At 33.6% G+C, this 22,546-nt stretch overlaps 1 protein-coding gene across 2 annotated transcripts; it reads left to right on the top strand.

The window, feature by feature from the left end:
* Positions 584–22,367, top strand: LOC18602645 (DNA repair protein RAD50). Of its 2 annotated transcripts, XM_007034158.2 has the most exons (27): positions 586–988; positions 1,169–1,255; positions 1,613–1,780; positions 2,664–2,839; positions 4,184–4,298; positions 7,053–7,281; positions 7,431–7,609; positions 7,708–7,878; positions 8,089–8,193; positions 8,270–8,377; positions 8,475–8,686; positions 8,790–8,882; positions 10,301–10,428; positions 11,258–11,372; positions 11,458–11,587; positions 11,790–11,999; positions 13,008–13,216; positions 13,430–13,631; positions 14,921–15,090; positions 15,165–15,489; positions 19,719–19,844; positions 19,926–19,978; positions 21,100–21,250; positions 21,348–21,410; positions 21,527–21,660; positions 21,749–21,877; positions 21,973–22,367. In XM_007034158.2, exons 1-27 carry the CDS (start codon positions 866–868, stop codon positions 22,010–22,012), a joined length of 3,951 nt encoding a protein of 1,316 aa, XP_007034220.2. In that variant the 5' UTR covers positions 586–865; the 3' UTR covers positions 22,013–22,367. The 2 variants fall into 2 exon arrangements, with proteins under 2 accessions (XP_017974947.1, XP_007034220.2); XM_018119458.1 differs by lacking the exons at positions 19,719–19,844; positions 19,926–19,978; positions 21,100–21,250; ... (2 more) ...; positions 21,749–21,877; positions 21,973–22,367 and adding an exon at positions 18,941–19,052 and having other exon boundaries at positions 584–988.

Genomic DNA, 22,546 nt, shown 5'->3' with positions numbered 1-22,546 from the left:
CCTTTTAAATTCAACTAAATGGTGGTAATACAAATGAGAGAACATTGACTAGCAAGTGTAGAAATTGAATGTCACTAATATTAATTTATATTCCACAAATATATGGAGAAACCTTCACTATAATTGGCATATATAACATTACAAATATTTTTGAATAAAGTTTGACAATGTTATGATTTTGATTGGCCTTTACTATTTAAAATTTTGAAATTTGACACATAGTAATTTACATGAATTAGTTACCCAGTAATAAGTAATCCCATTGTCAAACAAGGGGAATAAATAATCTTTGTAAGTTTACTATTAATCATTTAACATTACAATGTATCCCAACAACTTATGCAACATTAAAAGTCTTAAGTATTATTAGCTTTTTATACCATTTATTCCACTTAACATGGAAAATGTCTATAATATCATTGTACTATAACAAATACTTTGGATAACAAATAAATAGTTAAAAGAATACAATAAAAAAATCAAAATAGCTTATTGACAAAAAAAAAATAATAATGTAACATAATTTTTAGCTTATTTATAAACTAATGAGAAAAAATAAGTGTATAAAATATGAGGTAAAAAAAAATTGATGGTGGATACCCAAAAATAGCCTGCCTGCTCTTTGGACTAGCTTCCAAAGAAGAGAGTCAAAATGCCCATTTTTTTCCCTCTAATTCCTTTCCTCTTCAACCCAGCTCTATTTCCACTCTCTTCTTCTGCTTAAACCTCTCCACTAGAATCAGAAACCAATTCTGTATGAAACCCCTTTTTTTTTTTTTGTCATTTTTCATGGTTTTGCTTCATCTTCAGTAGCACACAGCCCAGAATTTACTAAAGAAGAAACAGCAAAAAGGAAAAACAAAAGATGAGCACGGTGGATAAAATGTTGATAAAAGGAATCCGGAGTTTCGACCCGGAGAACAAAAACGTCATTACCTTCTTTAAACCCTTAACCCTAATCGTCGGCTCCAATGGCGCTGGCAAAACCGTAATTCCCCACTCCCTTTTTTAATCTATTGCTTCTTTATATAGCTTTCTTTTAATGGTTTTCCCTTTTTTTTCTTGGCGGGGGGGGTGGGGGGGGGGGGGTGGGGGGGGGGAGGGGGGGGGGGGGGGTGGGGGTGGGGGAGGGNGGGGGGGGGGGGTTGTGTGGTGTGGTGGTTTGCAGACAATTATCGAGTGCTTGAAGCTTTCTTGTACTGGGGAGTTGCCTCCAAATGCAAGGTCTGGTCATAGTTTCATTCATGATCCCAAGGTACCCATCTCCACTTTTTTTTTTTTCTTTTCAAAGGGTCATTTCGATATAAAAGCAAATAATATTTTTGAAGAATTAAAATTTTTAACTTTTGATGATTGCAAAATGCATGATTTGAATTTCCATAGGAACAAATGTGTTTCATTATGTGTTAAACTCTAGCCATTTACTCATCTTCAATTAAGTATTATTTTGCTTTTTTGAAACTTTTGAGGAAGTAAAATGTAAAAAGTGAATAAGCGAGTAGCAGAAGTAACAGTCAAACCAAGTATAAGTAAACTATGTGGTAGACTCGTTTTTGTTTTATAATTTCCAGAGTTGAAGGGATTATAGTAGGGCATATTTACTTTTACGTAGGTTGCAGGGGAGACGGAGACAAAGGGGCAAATTAAGCTGCGGTTCAAGACAGCAGCGGGAAAAGATGTGGTGTGTATAAGGTCATTCCAATTGACGCAGAAGGCGTCTAAGATGGAGTATAAAGCAATAGAGAGCGTGCTTCAAACAATAAATCCTCACACTGGAGAGGTGAAAGAGAACATTCTTTTGAGTGATCTTACTTGTTTTAAATAAATTCATTTTTATTGTCTTATCTTATTATAGTAAAGATTTCTAATATATATTAAGTTCTTACAACTAAATGCCCTTATGTTTTTGATGTAATATAAGGAGCACTGTTGCAGACTCATAATAACATAATGTCATGAATATCATCGTAATCCTAGTGAAACTTCATGTGTTCTACAAGAGCTTTGGAACATGGACTCTTTGAGCTCTTTGTTATAGATTACTATTCTGTCTTTGGGAAATTGACATGTGAGTTCCAGCCTAATTTTTTTTTAATTTTTAAATGAGGAGATTTTATTTTTTATTGCTATATGAGAAGCACATTTCTTTTGTCATTAGAATATGCATGATCAAAAGAATAACCTGTTTGATTAATTATCAATATCTGGGATGAGTTTAAATGGGCTCCTGATAATTATGAATAATGGTAAAACGCATTAATATATACATCCTTTTTTAATGCAAAGTTCTGTCATTATTTGGACATTATTGTTGTGTATCATGAAGGACTCGCGAGTGCATGGTTCCATTAACCTTGAGTGAGTTATGTGGTTGAGTGAAAAATAAATAACTTTGGCTCTGAGCTGGAGATCTTCATGGTTGGGTTAGTCGGAACATCAAAGGAATATTTTGGTGGTTACTGCATGAAGTTTTTCTTTTGAGTGAGTTAGCCTTTATTCAGAGTCTTGAGCGAATTCATGTTGCTTAGATACACTCCGCAAGAATTGTAGTGTGGTTGTATTTGCTACATTAGTATCAATCTTTATGTGGAGCTTGCATGATTTTGTATGAATCTAACACTGGTTGCACTTTTTAATCTTTCTTGTTTGTTTGTGGACTGCAGAAAGTTTGCCTCAGCTATAGATGTGCCGACATGGACCGAGAAATACCAGCTTTAATGGGTGTCTCAAAAGCTATTCTGGAAAATGTGATATTTGTACACCAAGATGAGGCCAATTGGCCTTTACAAGATCCTTCGACTTTAAAAAAGAAGTTTGATGATATCTTCTCTGCTACCAGGTATGCTGTTTTTTTTTTTTTCCCTTAAAATGCATTTCCTCCTTAATATTGAGATCAGTTGTGTACTACCTGCTACCTGTTGTTTGTGCAACTATGCTTTTTATCACTGTTTTTGGATTTTTTAGCATGTCTATTGTACAGAAACACCCTTCTGTCCCTATGTACTTGTATTGACAAATTCTTATCCCAAGTCACAAGCCAGGATTCAAAGATTTGCTTCTCTCATCTCTTGAATTCTCTTAATATACTTGTGCCCCCTAGAAAGTAAAAGTTTTATGAGTAATGCACATCTCTTTATAATGTTCGTCACCATGTGTTTTGCTGCTTTATGATTTGTTTGTATTGCTGAGTTGGCAGCAATATGGGTTCTTTGTTTGCATAAAATCATTTCTTTTATGTTTGGCTTTCTGCTGAAACTTGCCATTTAAGACTTCAATTCTAGATCTTTGAAAACATTCTATTTGATTTGAAGCATTTTGATGACGAAGGCACCGATTTTGGGCCAAAATTCTTTGATTTTTGTGCTTTTATTTTATTTTTCTGGGATGAGGGGGCAGGGTTGGGCTAGGTAGGAGTTGTTTGTGCTTCTTAGCAGGAGTTCCTTTTTGAAAAGCATGAACATTAGATTATTTCTGAGATTTCATCGTATTGTTTAGATTCTACTTGTTGTGCAACCAGCAGTACATTTGTTGGCTATTTGGCACATTTAAATTTTCAGAACCTTCTTTTTTTCCGGATAAATCCTTCTGTGCATGGTCTCTATTTTGGTTATATACTTATTTCATAAGTCTTCTCATTTTATTTTGTTGAAAGTTACAGTATCTATAAATAATGTTCGCCATACCAAAGAAAGGTTAGACTTGAATTATATGGATATTGGGCTCATTTTATGATATAGTCAATCTCCAGAATGGTTCAGAGAAAATCTTGCAATGCAAGAGTGACAGTGTTCCAGGAGCAAAAATGTTTACTAAGATGGTGACAAACAGTAATTTTCTCCTTGAGTTCTTTCTTGCAAGTTCAGAATTTTCATCAAACATGATGAGGCATTTAATACCAGTCTTGGTAGGATTGAATCAGAATTTTGATATTTAGGTATTTTTTGTGTTGTAGGATAGAGTGTTTATATATTAGAAATCTGGATATCATTTAATGTCTGTTACACCTGCTTGAGTTAATAAAGCATAGTGGATTTCCTTGAATGGTTTTTGTTTATTTATCTGAAGTACATTTACAGTTCCTCACAACAATTTCTAATTTGCTTACTTATCCACAAAATATAGATTTGTCTTGATTGTTTTAGGATATTCTTTAACACTTCTTCTAATGGCTGCCTGGAAACAGATATACAAAAGCCTTGGAGGTCATCAAAAAACTTCACAAGGATCAGGCTCAAGAGGTAAAGGCTTACAAGCTAAAACTGGAGCACTTGCAGACCTTGAAAGATGCTGCATATAAGGTGGATATAGTTTTTGTTTCTTTTTTTTTCACATTATTTTTAACTCAGTTTCTTCTTCTTCCTTCCATCCCATATGTGTTTATAATTTCTGTTCAGGCGGTGTAGTTCATTTCTCATTTTAAATAGCAAATTATATGTTCTCAAGGCCTACATCATGGCGTAAGCCATATAACATACTCATACTGTTTTCTATCATTGATCAAACGACTGATTGTGTTTTGCAAGTGTCTAATGACGCTGGTCAATTTTATTAACCAAAAGTGTATGGGTTGGAAGAACTCGTTTTTATTTTAGTGAAAAACACAGAGGATCTTTGTCCTTAAGTGATATAATCTACATATTCACACCATGACAAATCATCTTTTATGAAAAATTATAAGGAAATTATCAGTGCATTATTAGACTTTGATTTAAAATTAAGGTTCTCTCCTTTTCATGTTTAGATTAGGGTTTTATTGGTTGAGTTTATGAATACTTTAGTTTGCATGGTATTATTCAGATTTTGGATTGATTGAAATTGAAAGAGGATTTTCTCCATAGCTGTTATCTTTCTCCTTCTCCTTCTCCTTCTCCTTCACTCTTTTCCCTTCTAGAAACTAGAAGATTGATGTTTGTATATATGAAAATTATATCTGATATTCACTTTGTATCATTTCATTAGAAATTTGTTTCAAATTTTTTTGAAGGTTTAGATCTGTTTTAAAAGGTAATATTTGCAATTTTATGTTCGTTTTAATTCTAGCATGGGATTTGATGATAGAGTGATTTCAAAGCAGCATTTTGAATGAATTAAAATCATTGAAGAGTAATTTTGTCTGTTTATCCTCACGTTCTGCTGGTTTCATCTAATCCTATATAAAGGATTTGACCTTGATTGGGTTATTTTTTTTTTTTGGAGCATTTGTTGTTATAAGTTATAACTTATAAATCCAAACAAGGTTTTAAATTAGGGATGTAGCAGGGACAACAAACTTTAAATGTATCAAATCAAACAAACTTTAAATGTATCAAATCATTCAAGCATCATTTCCTCTGTTTAAATCATGTTTCTCCCTGTTTCATTTAATTCTAGTTGAAGTGTTTGAAGTTTTTACCATTTTCTTCTTTTAGATTTCTGTTTCTTTGCTTCTTTATTCTTATTCCCAATTTTTGTTTACATCCTTTAATAATCTGACCTTATTCCAGTAGTTACATCAATTTGTATGAGAGCAAGTTTGATCCTGGAAACTGTCAGTTCCTTTGGAGTTCAGAATAACTAGCTCTATCCTTGGGTGGAGAGACTTCTAGCTATCATGACTGATGGTAACATGAGTGATGAGAAAATCATTGCTAATCAATTTTGGTATGTTATTGTAGAAGGAAGTACCATTTGATGAGGTATTGTGAAGATTATCCTGTGAGTGTCTTTGCGATATTTTTTGGGATATTGTGGATGACTGAGAAAAGCAAAGTATGAGTCTACTTAGCATCCCTAATCCAAAATATCCTTTGCCATCAGTTATATTTTCTAGAACATTTGCAGGTGGTCATTTGGATACAATCTATATCTTCAGTTGAATAACTTTAATAGTTACAAAACTTTTAGGCAATCTGTCAGTTATAATTTCTCGAGACCTTTTTTTTATCTCATCTGTATGTAAGCCTCTTTGCCTATATTATTCACATATACTCGACTAATCTGTCCTTTTTATTTTTGTCTTGAAATAAACCATATGGAGGAGATGCATGATATTTGCTTTATTTTTGTACTTTATTAGAGCCATAGGCTGTACCGATACTCCAGACTTTGAGCTTTATGTGTTGATATCTTAGCAAATATTGTAGGCTAACCTCATGAAGTTCTTGGCAACTTATATTGCTATTGATGCCTTATTTTCTGCTGTTTCTGTAACTGAGTCCCCCGCTGCTTTGTCCTGTGGGTGTTGATATGCATGCATTGTGTCCATTCTCTTGAAGGCTATAATGAATCAAAAGTAAGAAGTCATTTCATTGGCTTTACTGTGTATGAACTGATGGTTTAATTTCTTGGTTTTTGCCTTAATCATGTTGATTTCTTATTTGATAATTTGATGACATTGGAACTTCATGCATGTTTGCTCATTGTTTTAGCATTCTAGTTTCTTTGTCTTTGTTTTAGATGTGGTGAAGCTAAACTTCTGTCCTTGTGAGACACAGAAACATACATTCATATTACACTTTCCCATTGTATTTCTAAGGCCTAGATTTTCCTTCTTAATGTGCCGTAAATGTGAAAAAAAAAAGAATATGCGTGGAAGTGGGTGAGTGTTTCTGAAGTTGGTAAGGTTAGCAAAGTCAAGGGGAAAAGTAGATACTGGAAATATGGCGCTAATCTGATATTTGATATGTTTACAGGGATCTAACCCATCTGTTTACAGTAGGGTTTGGGTTTATAATTACCCTAATATTGAACATCTTATGAACCTTAACTTAAAGGATTTTTCTTGATATGGTTCTTTATACAGCTTTGAGAAAGCATTGCTCAAGATCAAGAAAAAACTGAATCTTTGAAAAGCCAAATACAGGACTTGGAAAAAAAATTGATAACCTCGATGCTAAGATTCATAATGCTGAAGCAACATTGAAAGATCTGCGAAAGCTAATCTGATATTTGATATGTTTACAAGGATCTAACCCATCTGTTTACAGTAGGGTTTGGGTTTATAATTACCCTAACATTGAACATCTTATGAACCTTAACTTAAAGGATTTTTCTTGATATGGTTTGTTATACAGCTTCGAGAAAGCATTGCTCAAGATCAAGAAAAAACAGAATCTTTGAAAAGCCAAATACAGGACTTGGAAAAAAACATTGATAACCTGGATGCTAAGATTCATAATGCTGAAGCAACATTGAAAGATCTACGAAAGCTAGAGGACCAGAAATCAACTAAGACTGCTGAAAGGAGCACTTTGTTCAAGGAGCAGCAGAAACAATATGCAGCTCTTGCTGAGGAAAATGAAGGTTTGTCAATTCAATAACAGAAGCAGGATTCTTTACTTTTCTTTTTTTTTTTTTTCTGTGTGGGAGTTATGTAAATTCCGCATTTATGGAATCACTCTTGTAAATTTATATGTTTAAGCAGCAGATATTTTCCTGTGTTGTATTGTTAGATACTGATGAAGAATTGATGGAATGGAAAACCAAGTTTGATGAAAGGATCATGTTATTGGAAAATAAAATTCAGAAAATGGAGAGCAACCAGCAGGATTTGAACAATGAGAGTTCTGCTTACCGGAGGAAATTAGAGACATATATTGGGGAGATTGGCAAGCTTCAGAGGGATGCTGAGGTGATGCAAAAGGAACAGCACATCTTTTAAAGATTATAATCATAAGCTGTTCATTGTGTGAATTTGATTATGGTTAACTTTTTTACTTTTTCTTTCAGAATCTTGTGGTGTTGAAAGACGAAAGGGATTCCGCGATTCGAGGATTATATGTAAAGCTCAATTTAGGGTCTATTCCAAATAGCCCCTTCAGTGATGAAGTTGCTTTGAATCTCACAAATCAAATAGAAGTGAGGTTAATGGAGCTTGATAAAGATTTGGATGAGAAAAAGGTAGTTTTTGTGTTGTTATGAAGTAATGCATCTTCCCTCTGCCTAGATGTGTGCAGTTGTTATTGTTACCCAATTACTGGAGATCAAATTATGTATAACATGATATAATTTTCATTGATGTACTTCGGAAATTGAGATTATTTTCACCAATACCAAAATGGCTTCATTTCAAATGGTCTTACTTCTAAGTATTACTTACTGTAATTTCAGAAATCAAATGAAATGAAACTAAAGAGTGCATGGGATTGCTACATGGGTGCAAATGACCGTTGGAACAGTACTGAGGCTCAGAAGAAGGCTAAATTAGAAATCAAGGTCTGTCTCTGAGAATGCATGCTATGTAACTTTCCAACTTCCCTGGTTCTCATATTTAACATGTGATAAGCTTCAGAGTTCTATTTTGAAACGTTTGGAAGAGAAGAAAATTGATCGTGATTCACTTGAACTTCAAATTTCTGATGTCAATCTTTCTCGCATTGATGAAAGAGAAAAGAACATGGTGAGTATGGCCTTGCTTTGGATTCAAAAACCTCATCGTAGTGAATATTTATCAGCCATATGAAAAGTAACGATTCTCTTAATTTTGCTGTTGGCAGCAAATTGAGATTGACAGAAAGAAAAAACAACTTGATGAACGGAACTTTGATGCAAACATACGTCAAAAGCAGCATGAGGTATATGACATAGATCAAAAGATTAAGGTTCTTAATCGTGAGAGAGACATCATTGCTGGCGATGCTGAGGACAGAACACTACTATCTATAAAGAAGAGTGAATTGGAGAATAAGAAGAAACAACACAAAAAGATGTAAATCTGCTTTACCTTTCATAAGCCTCATTCTAAGTTGATTTTTGGTCTATTCCTTTGTCATGTTGAAACTAATGGCTTTATTTTTGTTTACTTTTTCCAGAATTGATGAGTACAAGGACAGGATAAGAGGAGTGCTAAAAGGGAGGGTTCCTACTGACAAAGATTTGAAAAGGGAAATTACCAAAGCTTTAAGGTTGGTTGAACAAAAGCACTTCTTAATTCATTCTGTACCAAACTATCGTGAAGGAAAATCTTTGAGGGTGTTGGTATTGGTGATGATTGAGAGTGATAAGGGTGATGATCGAGAGTGATAAGTGTAATGATGATTGATCTTTTCGTGATGGGATCAGTTAGTGTCACCTTGGTAACTCTACATGGTAGTGATTTTACATCACCGAGCTCAGTTGTGTCATCATTCAATGGGATGATTCCATCCACTTCCATTATTTCAATGATGTTGGATTGCCCATTTGATGGTGAATTTTAGACAAATTTCCCTGATATATTAATATATATACATATTGTATATTTTATTATAAATAAATGAATAGGGTAAAATTTTGACATTAAAAGCAATTGAACATTGGATTATGAAAAATTCTTAATTTAGTATAAAATACCTTAGGGTAAAAAAATTTTCTAAAATTTCATGCAAAGTCAACATGGATATTGAATATAGAAATACTTGTATTGATGTAAATATATAATTATATGCTCCTAGGTTATATACAGATATATGCACACATGATATCCTTTACATTATAGGTGATTATGTTATTAAAGAAGTGAAGCACTCTTTTTACCGTAATATTCTAATATTAAAATTTTGTTCGAAATGAGGTTCTACAAAGTCACCAGTGATCTTATATTGATGATGTAAGATCACTGTACATCAAGAATAATCCTCCATCATAGAGGGTGATAGATACTAAATGCTTCTTCGATGTAACTCTGTCCTTGAAAATTTAATTATTTATATCACAACTTGGAAGTGTGATTGCACACTTGAAGTATGGTGTAAGTTGTTTAAAAATGTATTAAATATTTTTTATTATTAAAATACCAATTAAAAATTCTATGATATAACATTTTTCAATTTTGGTTTCATAATAAAACTGCTGAAATATCCAGCAACCTTATATATTTGGTCAAAATTGTTTCACAATTGTAATTGTTTGATTACATTACCCTTATGTTTTAATTAGAAGAATTTCTTCTATGCCTTCTTCTTTTCAACTCTGATTAAACATAAAATTCATTTGCGTCATCTCTTTAGAAAGGGAAAAATACCAATCAAAATCTGTTTTAACATTTAATTTTCTGTAGAATACCAGACATTTAATTCATCATATAGTGACAATTTGCAAACATATGTGGTGATATTTGTGATTGTTGATGTTCCTTGGGAAATTTGGCATCCATATGTTCTGCAATCGTTCTAATTTAGTTTCTTTCCTTTTGGTTTGTTTTTGACACTAACTGTTTTTAATTCTTCAAGTTCTCCTTATATGATTTATCCTTCCGCATCATATTCATGGGTGTCTGTAAATTTTGCTTTTTCATACTTTCATATATTTGTAGGTGATTCAATTTGAGCTATTCTTATTTCAGGTCTCTTCAAATGGAGTTTGATGAATTGAGCACAAAATCCAGTGAAGCTGAGAAGGAAGTAAATATGTTACAGATGAAAATAGAAGAAATTAATAATAACTTATCCAAACATCACAAGGATATGGACTGTAAGTAGCACTCATGGCTTTTATTTACATAGTTATCTAGTGTTTAATGATATCAATTTTCTTGTTCTAATTTTGTTCTGTAAGGTTGTTACTACGGCGCAGATTTAGCATTCATGTAAAAGCATGTTAAATCTGATTCGTAATTTAGAGTTTCAAGAAATTGAGATTTGATTTCAAAAGAAAGCTGGAATTGAGGGGAAACGATTGCTGGTTAGCATCAAAATACAATGTAACAAGTTTACGAGTATCATTCCTATGCTATGATCAGCATATAATGTGCTATAGCAGTTTAGAGAGGAGAATGAAGGAGGAAACATTTCAATCACTCAATAACAAGTTTGCAATGATACTCAAATAATTAAGATCCTTAGCAAAAAATCAAGTCTACTGAGTTTGGCAATAGAAAGAAATATAATAAGCAAAACCAAATTTGTCCTACTTGGACTTGGATGTTTAAAATCTTTATACATAGGAACAACACCTAAATTCGTTAAGCTAAAGGCCATACAAAAGGGCAAATAACTTCACCAAACACGATAAAACCCAAGGGATAATGACTGAGGTCCATTCCTGCAACACAGAAATTAAAGAGTACCTTTGAACACATAAAATTTAATTATCTTGATAAATACTATACCAGTGACTTACTAACTACCAAAGACACCTTCCCCAGACCGGAAGGACTTCTTTACGGATGAAGTGTCCATGACCTTAGCCTTTGACTTTGAAAGAGCACACAATTTATATAACTACCTATCAATGTGAGATCGCAAGGTTGTCTACTCATACTACATTTTTTTGTGTGTTCTTTTATGTCATTTAAATTCAGCAAGGAAGAGATTTCTTGAAGCCAGACTAAATTCTTTAGATCAACAATCTTTTACCATTGATTCCTATCCCAACTTCTTGGAGACTGCTAAGGAGAAAAAAGATATCCATAAAAGGTTCTTGCTCTTGACTTTGGAAACAATATTTTGTCATTTGTCAAATTTGTGACATGCTAGTAATTATCTGGATCATTGCCTGCAGCAAATTCAACATTGCGGATGGCATGAGGCAAATGTTTGATCCATTTGAAAGAGTTGCCCGTGCTCATCATATTTGCCCGTGCTGTGAGCGCCCTTTTTCTGCTGAAGAGGAAGATGAATTTGTTAAGAAGGTTGTGATATTTTTTGTATAGGTTTCCCAAAAGCTTATCATTAATCTTTTCTTTAATATATTTATTGATCCACTTAAAATTGTCTGCATGCTTTATGTGATTTTCCCTGATATTTATATTTAACTTTGGTGTCTATAGATTAGTCAGCATAAAGTTCCTTTAACTTTTTCTAAATTGTGTTGTATTTTCTTCTAAATCACAGCAAAGAGTCAAGGCAGCAAGTTCGGCTGAACATATGAAAGTGTTGGCAATGGAATCGTCAAATGCTGAGTCTCATTTTCAGCAGTTGGACAACCTTCGCATGGTTTATGAGGAATATGTTAAAATTGGAAAGGAGACAATTCCTCTTGCTGAGAAAACTTTGCACAAGCTTACTGAAGAGCTGGATCAAAAGTCTCAGGCCCATTATGATGTATGTATCTGTTCACTAGATATGACTTTAGTTATGTGAGTAATGCTATGATTTATTGTTAAAGATAAAAAAAAGGAAAATCACATTTTGTGGCATCACTTCTCTCATGGTTCTATATCACATTCTCTGTTTAGCCAGCATTTTATGGAAGGGTGAAGTAGTCCTATGTATGTGATTAATGCTGATGTGGCTTATGGGTTTTCCACTTTCTTTTTGTTGCTTACATGTTGCATGCAAAAACATGTTTCAAGCAGGAAACAGAAAACAGAAAAACTCCTTAGTAACTAATTGCCCATTTTAAATGGTTGTGGCAAACTAATTAGTAAATGCTTACTTTGAGCATATGATCAGTGGTCATACTAGTGCCTTTAACTTCAAGTCTTTTTGAGGTCTGTATGTATTCAAGAAAATGGCTTACATGAGACTATTTTCCTCACTTTCCTGTATTTGTGCATCATGAAAAATAAATTAATGGAAAATTATTCTTTTAGGATTGGAAAATCTATTTTCAATTATTAAAAATAACTTGCCATCTTGGAATGAAGACTATACATCATTTTATGTTAGTCTTTGTTGTTATTGGAAGTTGCTAATTCACTTACCGACAACCTAAGGGGAACAAGATGGGATGAGATGATGTAAGTCAACACAATAAAAGTTGGCACAATTGCCTCTAGAAGGGAAGATATTTATTTCATCCCTGCCAAAAGTAGTTCAGATGAGGCTTTGAAAATTGACCTTTCAATATAGAAGAATATTCTTGTTTCATCTTTGGCACTGTTTTTTCCTTTCTATCTTTCCTAAGTTTCAGTCTATGTGTATAACTTGTCAATACAAAGTGCCAAAGAAGCAATTAATGAATTTTGATTTCTTAACTCTGCATTTAAAAATAATTTCTGATAAGGTATTATAGTATAACATTTTTAACAAAAAAAGAGTGAGAAAAGAATGTTTCATGATGATTATTTAGTTTTGACAATGCATTATTTTTGTTATTGCTGCTATTAGGTGTTTGGTGTTTTAGCCCAAGTAAAGACCGATAAGGATTCAATTGAGACCTTGGTAGAGCCTATTGAAACTGCTGACAGGATCTTCCAAGAAATTCAAAGTTTGCAAGCACAAGTTGAAGGTTTGGAATATAAGTTTGATTTTAGAGGGCAAGGCACCAGAACTATGGAAGAGATCCAATTGGAGCTAAACGGTTTGCAAAGCACCAGGTAACAACCATTGTCTTTTCTAACCTAACCTTGTGATAAGTATTTTAGTTTCAAAGTTTATTCTATAGGCAATATATTTTTATTGACTTCTTATCGGTATTTAGCAATTCTCATTTATCAGCTCATTCTTTTATTCTGATTATTTCAGTTTATATTCTTTTTCCCACTTCCATTTCCCTTTTTTCTTGTCTTATCCTTCTCTTTTGCAACCAGGGATGTTTTACATAATGAAGTGGAGAAGTTAAGGGATGAGCAGATATTCATGGAAAAGGATTTGTCAAGCATTCAACTGCGGTGGCATGATATAAGGGAGAAAAAGGTTGAGGTGGCTAACACATTGCGTGATTTCAAAAAGGCGGAAGAAGAGTTAGAGCACTTGGCTGAGGAGAAAAGTCAACTTGATCTTGAGGAGAAGGTTGATAATCTCTCAAGACATTTAGCTGATGTTACTTAACTTGGAATTAGTATCTTGTGCTAGTATATATATGTTTTTTCTTGCTGTCGATATTTGCTTAGTGTTGCAATAATATATTAGGGCACATAGGTATATCAATCTTTCTCTCTGATTACTATTTTACTATTTTGAGCTTGGATGAGATCATTTTTCCTACAAAACTCAAAATCCTATGTGTATTGTGCTTAGGATTTCTTCTTACTGTTATAATGTAGCTTGAGTATGTTAAATCGCCTGTTCTACCAGTGAACATATTTGAATCTATAGTTTCAGTTAGAACCTCCAAATTTTTAATATGCTGACAGTTTCAAATTATACCATCGATGGAAATAAAGACAACTGTATTTGGAATCAGTTTCATTTAAATTCCATTAGTGTAGAGATTTTGGTTGAAGCTCTTGGCCATCATAACAGAAGGTCTAGGAACTTCAGATCAAACCATTCTGTGGGGTTTAGAAGCTGATATTGCTGTGTGTGCACATAGCCTCTGCAATCAGGTTCCAACGGATTATATCTTCACTGATGCCATGCTAATGTAGGTATTTGAGAGCTGTGTGAGCTTATTTCTGTAGGTAATCTTTAGGGTTGGATTCAGTAAGGGTGCTCATGTTTTGTCTCTGACTACTTGAAAGTAGATTTTCATCATGGACAGGAAATTTGTGAATATTATTTTATAAAAAATTGCAATTCTATTTAGTTTCAAGCTTTCTTCTCTATATCCCACTTGCTAATCTTCATTTGCTTCATTCTGGCCTTACATTTAGGTGAAGTATTGGTTATTCTGCATGAATACAAGGTAGGTAGGTGAGTAAGAAATAGAGTGGATTCAAGCTTTGTCTCTCAAATTAGTAGCTATAATACTTCTTGCTGTGATAACTGGTCCTGTAAAGTATCAATTCTGAACTTAAAAATATGGTAGCAGTGATGGCAAAATATGTGTAGTTTGATCCATCTGTTACTACCTTGAACTTTTGGGACTTCTCTCTCCTTGGCAGTGGGTGGGCTGGCAGCAAATTTTGTTTCTCTAGTAAATCATCATTATAGTTTTATTTTCCATTTCAATGAATTCTGTCAAGTAAATGTTTCTCTGGATTGATTCTGGAAATAATTTGACCTAAAAATTTACCTGTATTTTTCTTTGGAAAACTGTATTTGATAACAAAGACTTTGTGCTATTAAGTTGCTAATGGCATTTATGTTCAAACTTTCTATTTTCTTTTAAACTCTCATATGTTTCTTGGAAATTTCAGCATTTAGCAGAGGCTCTCAGCTCTTTATTCAAGGAGAAAGAAAGATTACTGAAAGACTATGAATGTTTGAAAGTAAAACTCACTCAGGAATATGAGCAGCAGGATAAAAGTAGAAGTGCATACCAACACGAAGCTGAGGCACTATCTCAAATTAATAATAAGATTAAAGGGTATGTTTCTTAACCATGGACTTAAAGCTTGCTCCTACATGCCATTGAATTTGAATCGAGTTTTCTTCCACCAGGTATTATAATTTAAATAAAGGGGAGAAGTTAAAGGAACTGCTAGAACAGCAGTCTGTGATGGAATCTCAACTTCTTAGCTGTGATGCTAGAAAACAGGAAATTTCAGCTGAGCTAAACAAAAGTAAAGACTTGATGCGGAATCAAGACCAATTAAGACGTAATATTGAGGATAACTTGAATTACAGGAAAACAAAAGCTGAAGTAGATAAACTTACCCGTGAAATTGATTTACTGCAAGAGAGAGCATTGGAGATTGGTGGTATTTCCAAATTTGAAGGTGAATTGCGAAAAATCTCAGAAGAAAGGGAGAGACTTCTTTCAGAGGTATGTATGATTCTTACTAGCATTCTTCTGTGTTAACCTTTTCAATTAAGTGCATTCTGAGATAGCTTTTCATCTTAGGATAGCATGCCATCAATTTTGTCTTGTTGAATTGATAGGTACCTCCAGTTCTTTATTGTATTCATTCAATAAGTGTGGGAGAGTGGTAGTGGATTTACTATTCTGGGTTTCATTTATCATGTCTTTTCTTGTCATTCTTAACTTCTTATAACTTTAAATTTTATTTCAACTTGATTTTTTGATAGCTTTCCTTTTTGCTTTCTGACCTGTCAATCCATCATAAGTTTGTAGCATAATGAGGAAAATAATGTTTCCAAGTTTGACTGTAAAGACTATGACATACTATGCTTAACTAACTTGGAAGATTCTGAGAGTACAATAGTTGAGAAAGTGATTGTGGAGCTGTTCTAGCCCGTGTCACGGTCCATACCAACCATTGTGAGGTATTATCCGTTTTGGCCGATTGGCTTCACGGTTTTGTCCCACAAAAGGTCCCTCACAAGTGTAAATCCTTATATGCCCCAGTATCACTCTAGTACATAGCAGATGTGGGGTTCATGGCTCCCTTCTCTAGGACCATGACATCCTCGCTTACTCCTCGCTGGAAGTTTCTCTCGAATAAATGACCGTGGCTCTACCAGTTGGGAGTATTATCTCGACGATATGGGATTCACGTCCATGCAAGGACAGTGACATCCTGCCAAACATTCCCCAACTAAATTCTTATGATGATTGGTGCATACAACAAAGATGTCAAGGAAAATTAGCATTAAATTCCAATAAATTTGGACCTGTGATCTTTATTTGATGTTAGACTGGTTTAATATCATATTTTAGCTGTAATAAAAATTATTGGTCATATTATTTTGTTTCTTTAAGACTGTTATTATTTTTTTGCTCTCAATTTTATGCATCAAGGATATTCTGATAATGTCTAGATTTGCATAAAATTTCATATGTCGGGTCTAACAGTTTTTAAGTTATCCTTATGTTATCATCTTTATATTTATGAGTTACAAGTTGCTTTGAGCTGATTTTGGCACTTTCCTACATCGGATCTCAGTTCTTGCAGCAATAGGATTTTGCTACAGTTCTATAAATAAGCATGCAACTTGTTTTAGTTAATAGAGACCTATTGTTGGATTGCAACAAGTTGTCCTCTTGCAAAACAAATCAACCTTAGGTTTGACTGATATGGAAGCTTAGGTGTGAATCTAAGGACTTTCCTTAGGATCCTACTCCTCTCGAATTTGTTTTTCAACTGGGGAGGTCAAGTTTATGGACTGATGAGGTGCCCCTTTATTAAAGTTGAGATTTATGGCTCCATACATACCACATTGTCAAACTACATTTGCAATTTAACTTTAGTCATTCCTATTAGTTAATAGGAATTTCTTATTCTCCATTTTTTTTCTTTCACTTCTGCCTTTTCATTAATTCGTTTTTTTTTTAATTGTTATGAAATCTCCATTCATGCTTAGGTGTTGCTTAATGTTTTAACTATGCCAAAAACTAAAAATGAAATTAAATGAATCAAAAAACGGACAAATCTAGAAACAGTAGTTTTAGTTTTCATTGTCTCTACCCATCTGCAAATTGAAATAAAAATGCTGTAAGCACAATTTTCTTATCTCTCCTTGACTCAGTCTCCCCTCACTCTTTCACAACCAAACTTTGAAGGTGACTGTCAGCTTCTGCTTTCAAGTTCAAGCCAAAAATTTTGCTTGTAGTTGTTCATAAAGTTGTGGCGGAGATCAATAGGTGCTGATGAGTCAAGATCCCATCTACAAATTTCTTTGGTGCTGTACCTTATGAGTTGTGATCAACCCTTGCTTTGATTTTAAAAATTACATGACCACAACTTTAACTATTAAAAGAGAGGGGTTGAGAGCTTGATCTGCAAAGTTAGGGATTTGGCTTCATCAAATACAAAAAGAGAATAGAAAGAGAAAAAACAAAGATGCTTGAAACAGGGGAAGAAAAGCATTTAACAGTGTGAAAATATTCGTTCTCTTATGTCTGATGATGTGGCATGTTCATCAATCCATAAATTGGACCTCTCAAGTTGAAAAGCATATTGTAAAAGAGCCAATACTCCTTCCTTATTCATCTTCTTTATTCTGCTTTTTGCAATTTTAAGAGTTCATACTACTATAGATTACTCAAGTTATTTCATTCTATTGCAATAAAACATCTAATTGCTTACTTTAATAAACTGCAATCCTACCTACATATGTTCACCTGCAAATGTCAACCCAAAATTTTTGAACGCAGTTCATGGGTTCGGTTCAGAGAACCTAGATAGCACCCAAATCATTGGTTAAATTCCTAATTTTTCCTTCTAATTTTTTGCCCATTCCCAGTAACCTTTGAAAGTACAACCTGTTGGTGTAAATGGAGTTTATATGGAATTCAAGGAACTGGCAAAATTGACTTCAAGACGAGCTTTTTTAATAGACGCTATCTTTAAGACTTATTTCATCTCCGCCATTCGGTATGCAAGAGGAAATAATGCGAATAGCCTTAGGGATACAATGAAATCAACGTCTAACTTCATCTTGCACTTTATGAGAGTAGACCGCTAGATACATCCGAGTGTTTGCCAAGTTATTCGATTTTAGAGCTTACTTTCTACAGCAAGTAAATTATAAGGAATTTGGACGTTTTTGTAGTTGATGGAACTTAAGTGTTTATATTAATTTTCAAAACACTACACTTCTCTTGCTCTTGATTTTTACTCTTATTTTGTATTTGTTTTTGATGTGTCAAAATAGTTGGCAACAAGTCCTTTACAAAGGCTTGCAAGTATCCCTTTTTCAAGGACACAACCCTTTAATTAAGGCACCACTTTGTATAAAAGACATATTTACATTTTGCAAGACATAACTTTTGGATAAAGATCTTGTTTCAATAATCACCTTATGAAAAGGCAATCATTCATTGTATAAAACATAATCTTTGAGCTATAATTTGAATGATAACTTTTCATATTAAACTTTTTAGCTGTGGTGTTTTTTCAATTTGTCTGATAACCTTTGGATGTCATTTTACTAAAAGACATAACAATTCACATGAAAAACCTACCTATAATCCAATAGTCATACTATGTTTCTTCATGTGACATAACTTTTGAGTTAAGGTAGTTTTTCATTATGTGACATAACTTTTGAGGTTAAAAATACACCAACATAACCTTGGGAAGCCTAAAACCCCTGTTGTTCTAGGTTGATTATTATGGAGAATAATACCTTTGTAGCCCTCAAAAATACTAGTTATGAGCTTCCTATCTCACTTGCTAGGGTCATACTCAGATATCATACCTACAAATAAATGAAACAAAAGAGGATGTCCAATTGAGAAATTAGATATGATCTCATCCCATAAATAATTAATTATTGAGATGACATTTTAGTTTTCTTTTCTACTTCTACAGCCGTGACTTAAATAATGTCTACTACTTCCATCAAGAACAGATGAAGTTCAATAATTGGGATGTATAAACATGTTTGCCCTAGTATGGTCAAGATTAGCACCACGGCACTAAATGGTAAAAGTACCTCACTCCCCATTTGGTGAGGCATCTTTATTGATGGTAAGAGGCACCTAAGAGGTGTACCTAACTCAATGTTTCTTTGTTTTCTGCAATTGCAATTTCTTTTTTTTCTTTTGAGTTGTATCTTGACTTGATGAAAAGAGACAATAACCATGTGTCTCTAAAAGAATTAAGAAAGGGTTACTGTTGCCTATTTGTAACTTTTCTATGATAAGGCTTGAGCTATGAAATAAATTAGACAATGGAATGGACTCATGGAGTGAACCTTTTAAATTTATGAATCAAAATTATATATCTTTAAGTTTATTGGATAAAAACTTAAACACATCTTCTAAAAGTTTGTTAACTAAAATTGTTAGTAGTATGTGCATCCATACACATTGGCAAACATGCATACTTCACTTGGTTGAGTGCTTTTGGAACCCTTTTTGCCTCTGGCAATGCAAGAGTACTAGTGCTGTGGGGGGAGTTTTCCTTGGTAAACAAGATGGGAGAATTTACACTTTAAAAAGCTTAATCATCACTTCTTTAAATTTAGAAACTTTGACTGTACATGTTCAGCTTCTCCAATTCTTTGCCCTTTTCACATTAAGCCTTTGTTTAAAGGCGTTCGTCTTTATCTGTCTGGGAGTTTTCAGATGCTTCTCTTTCACCACAGATCAACAGGTGCCGAGGAACAATGTCTGTTTACCAGAGTAATATTTCAAAGAATAAAGCTGAACTTAAACAAGCACAATACAAGGACATTGACAAGCGGTACTTTGATCAGCTAATCCAGCTTAAGGTGGCAATTATTTTAATATAATGCAGATTTAACCTTTATCACTTGTTATATTATGTTGTTAACTTGAATGATTTGTTACAGACAACTGAGATGGCAAACAAGGACCTGGACAGATATTACAATGCACTTGACAAGTATGCTATTTGCATAATTTTCAAGTTGTCTTTATAATTACATGGCCAAGTTAAAATTTAAATTTTGAATTCTTTCCCAATATGTTCAAGAATGGTTCCTTTATATGCTAGCTGGTAATAATTTGATAAGTGTAGATTATAAAAGCTGTTCTGATTAGAAGAGTGAAATTTTAGGTAAATTTCATGAGTTTGTTTAGACAGACACTTTACTCTAAGTAATAACTTCCCTAAAAACTTAAAGAAAAAAGGAAAAAGGAAGAAAAGAGGAGAGCGAGTTGAGAAAGCATATGCAAGGAGGTAAGTCCGAACTTAAAAATAAATAAAATAAAATAATGAAAAAAAGTCAGTATTAAAGAGTGAGCCACAATCTAATGTTTTATGTTAGGTGTGAAGAGTTTTATTGTCTGTTTTACTGAATATTCTAATTAATTGTTGCTTTCACTTGAGACTGGTTGTTATTTCCTATTATATTTGTATTAGTGTCTTTCAAGTTTATCTACTTTTCGGCTTCTTTCTATCTAATTTCATTAACCAGATTTTAGTATGAATGATTGCATGTTTCTAATTGGATCTTTTTGCAATAAAGTTAATGGACCACTGCTTCAAATTGGTATCACTTGAAAAACACACACACACACTCTCATACATACATGGTATTGTATTTAGTTGAACAGCATTTACTGAGTTATCTGCCGGGGGTTTTGGCACCTCATATTTGTCCCTTTTTTGTTTATGTTTCATACTTTCTTATTCATTTTCCCCCTCAAAATATTTAAGGCTTTCTTTTGATATAATTAAACCTACTGGGACGTGTCCTTCAGCTCTTGTGGCAACCAAAATCATTTTTTTAATCCCCTTTCAATCAGAAATAGCAAGTTGGTGGTAGTCACCCATGGCTACATTGGAAGTCAAACCTGTCACTAATATTTCATTGTATTTAATGATTTTGCACTGCATTGGAATTGTCGATTTAGCGACTATATTTTGAATCACCATGAATCTTTCCCTCTCTCTAAGAGTTAAGTGATTTTTTTAAAAGATTACTACATAGGAGTCAGTTGCCTATTAACTTGGTTATTGATACCAATAAATTAATTGTGTTTTCTTTTTCTTGTTTATAGAGCACTCATGCGCTTCCATTCGATGAAAATGGAGGAAATAAACAAAATTATAAGAGAGTTGTGGCAGCAAACATACAGAGGACAGGATATAGATTATATTAGTATTCATTCAGATTCTGAAGGTGCTGGAACTCGCTCTTATAGCTACAAGGTAGAGGACCTTTTAATTATTTATTGCTTTTTGCTTTTTTATTTTCTTTTTTGAACTGCAATATGTCATTATCTTTTTCCCCTTGCATCCAAAATAGGTTGTCATGCAAACTGGTGATGCTGAGCTTGAAATGAGAGGACGATGTAGTGCTGGTCAGAAGGTGAGTGATCATTGGATGAGAGAAAATAAGTTGGAGGAAGTGGTAATGCATGAACTACTACCTTATCTACCGTCATTGAGGAAATGAAACAACATGGTAGTTATTGTTTGTTTCAGGTCCTTGCTTCCCTTATCATACGGTTGGCTTTAGCTGAGACATTTTGCCTAAACTGTGGTATCTTGGCACTAGATGAACCAACCACAAATTTGGATGGCCCAAATGCTGAGAGTCTCGCAGCAGCTCTCCTTAGGTATGAGCACCTTCATCTTTCCTTCTCATATTTTTCGGTTACATAGTGGCTTTAATAGTTACTGATCATTCCCTCCCCCTTTGTCCAGAATTATGGAGGACAGAAAGGGCCAGGAGAATTTTCAGCTGATTGTAATTACTCATGATGAACGATTTGCTCAACTGATTGGTCAACGGCAACATGCAGAGAGATATTATCGGGTCACAAAAGATGATCAGTAAGGCTTATCTTTTTCTCTCTGAAGTTTTCCACTCTTTTTTTTTTATGTAGTTTGTCTGATTTATACAGTCTTTTCTGGCCCTCTTTTCTCAGTCAGCATAGTATAATTGAAGCCCAGGAGATATTTGATTGAATTTTGGAACTTCGTACTCAAGTGCCTTTCATCGAGATGAAGCAATATATGTGACCAATGCTGCTCTTAAAATATAAGCTAGAGGTTGGTTTGTTATATGTAAGCTTGTACAGCAAATAAAAACAGTGATCTGTTGTCCTTCTGGTCATATAGGTTGTAATTTTGGTTCTCACCATGGATTTAAAAAAAAGCATGCTTTGAACTTAGTAGCAGTAGCACAATGCAGGATCAAAAGGAGAGGGAATTGTAACAAAATTGTGAGCTATCAACGGGATATTGTGAAGATGTAAAAATGTTGCTGTGCTATTTTCATAATATGTTATTATTAATCAACAAATGAAATTGAATGCTTTAATATTAGGAGTCTATATAGCTATATGTAACATTTTCTAGGGATACGTAAGGCCTTTAAATCTAATTTTTGTGAAGTCGGTATCGCTCGCAACAGAAAAGTTGAAAGAAGCCTTTTTCTTCATCATTAGTTTCTGAATTTGATAGAGACCCTTGAAGACGGTGACTTGAATTTCAGTTGGT

This window comes from Theobroma cacao, chromosome 4 (assembly GCF_000208745.1).
Source record: "Theobroma cacao cultivar B97-61/B2 chromosome 4, Criollo_cocoa_genome_V2, whole genome shotgun sequence".
Taxonomy (NCBI): domain Eukaryota; kingdom Viridiplantae; phylum Streptophyta; class Magnoliopsida; order Malvales; family Malvaceae; genus Theobroma; species Theobroma cacao.
This window is presented reverse-complemented; position numbering and strand designations above follow the sequence as displayed.

What these genes read in the sequence shown, in the direction of transcription:
- LOC18602645 (XM_007034158.2), top strand. Translation starts at nt 866, where the DNA reads ATGAGCACGGTGGATAAAATGTTGATAAAAGGAATCCGGAGTTTCGAC. An exon ending in AGTCTCAGGCCCATTATGAT is followed by an intron (nt 12,000 to 13,007) that starts GTATGTATCTGT and finishes TGCTGCTATTAG; the next exon opens with GTGTTTGGTGTTTTAGCCCA. An exon ending in TATTACAATGCACTTGACAA is followed by an intron (nt 19,979 to 21,099) that starts GTATGCTATTTG and finishes TCTTGTTTATAG; the next exon opens with AGCACTCATGCGCTTCCATT.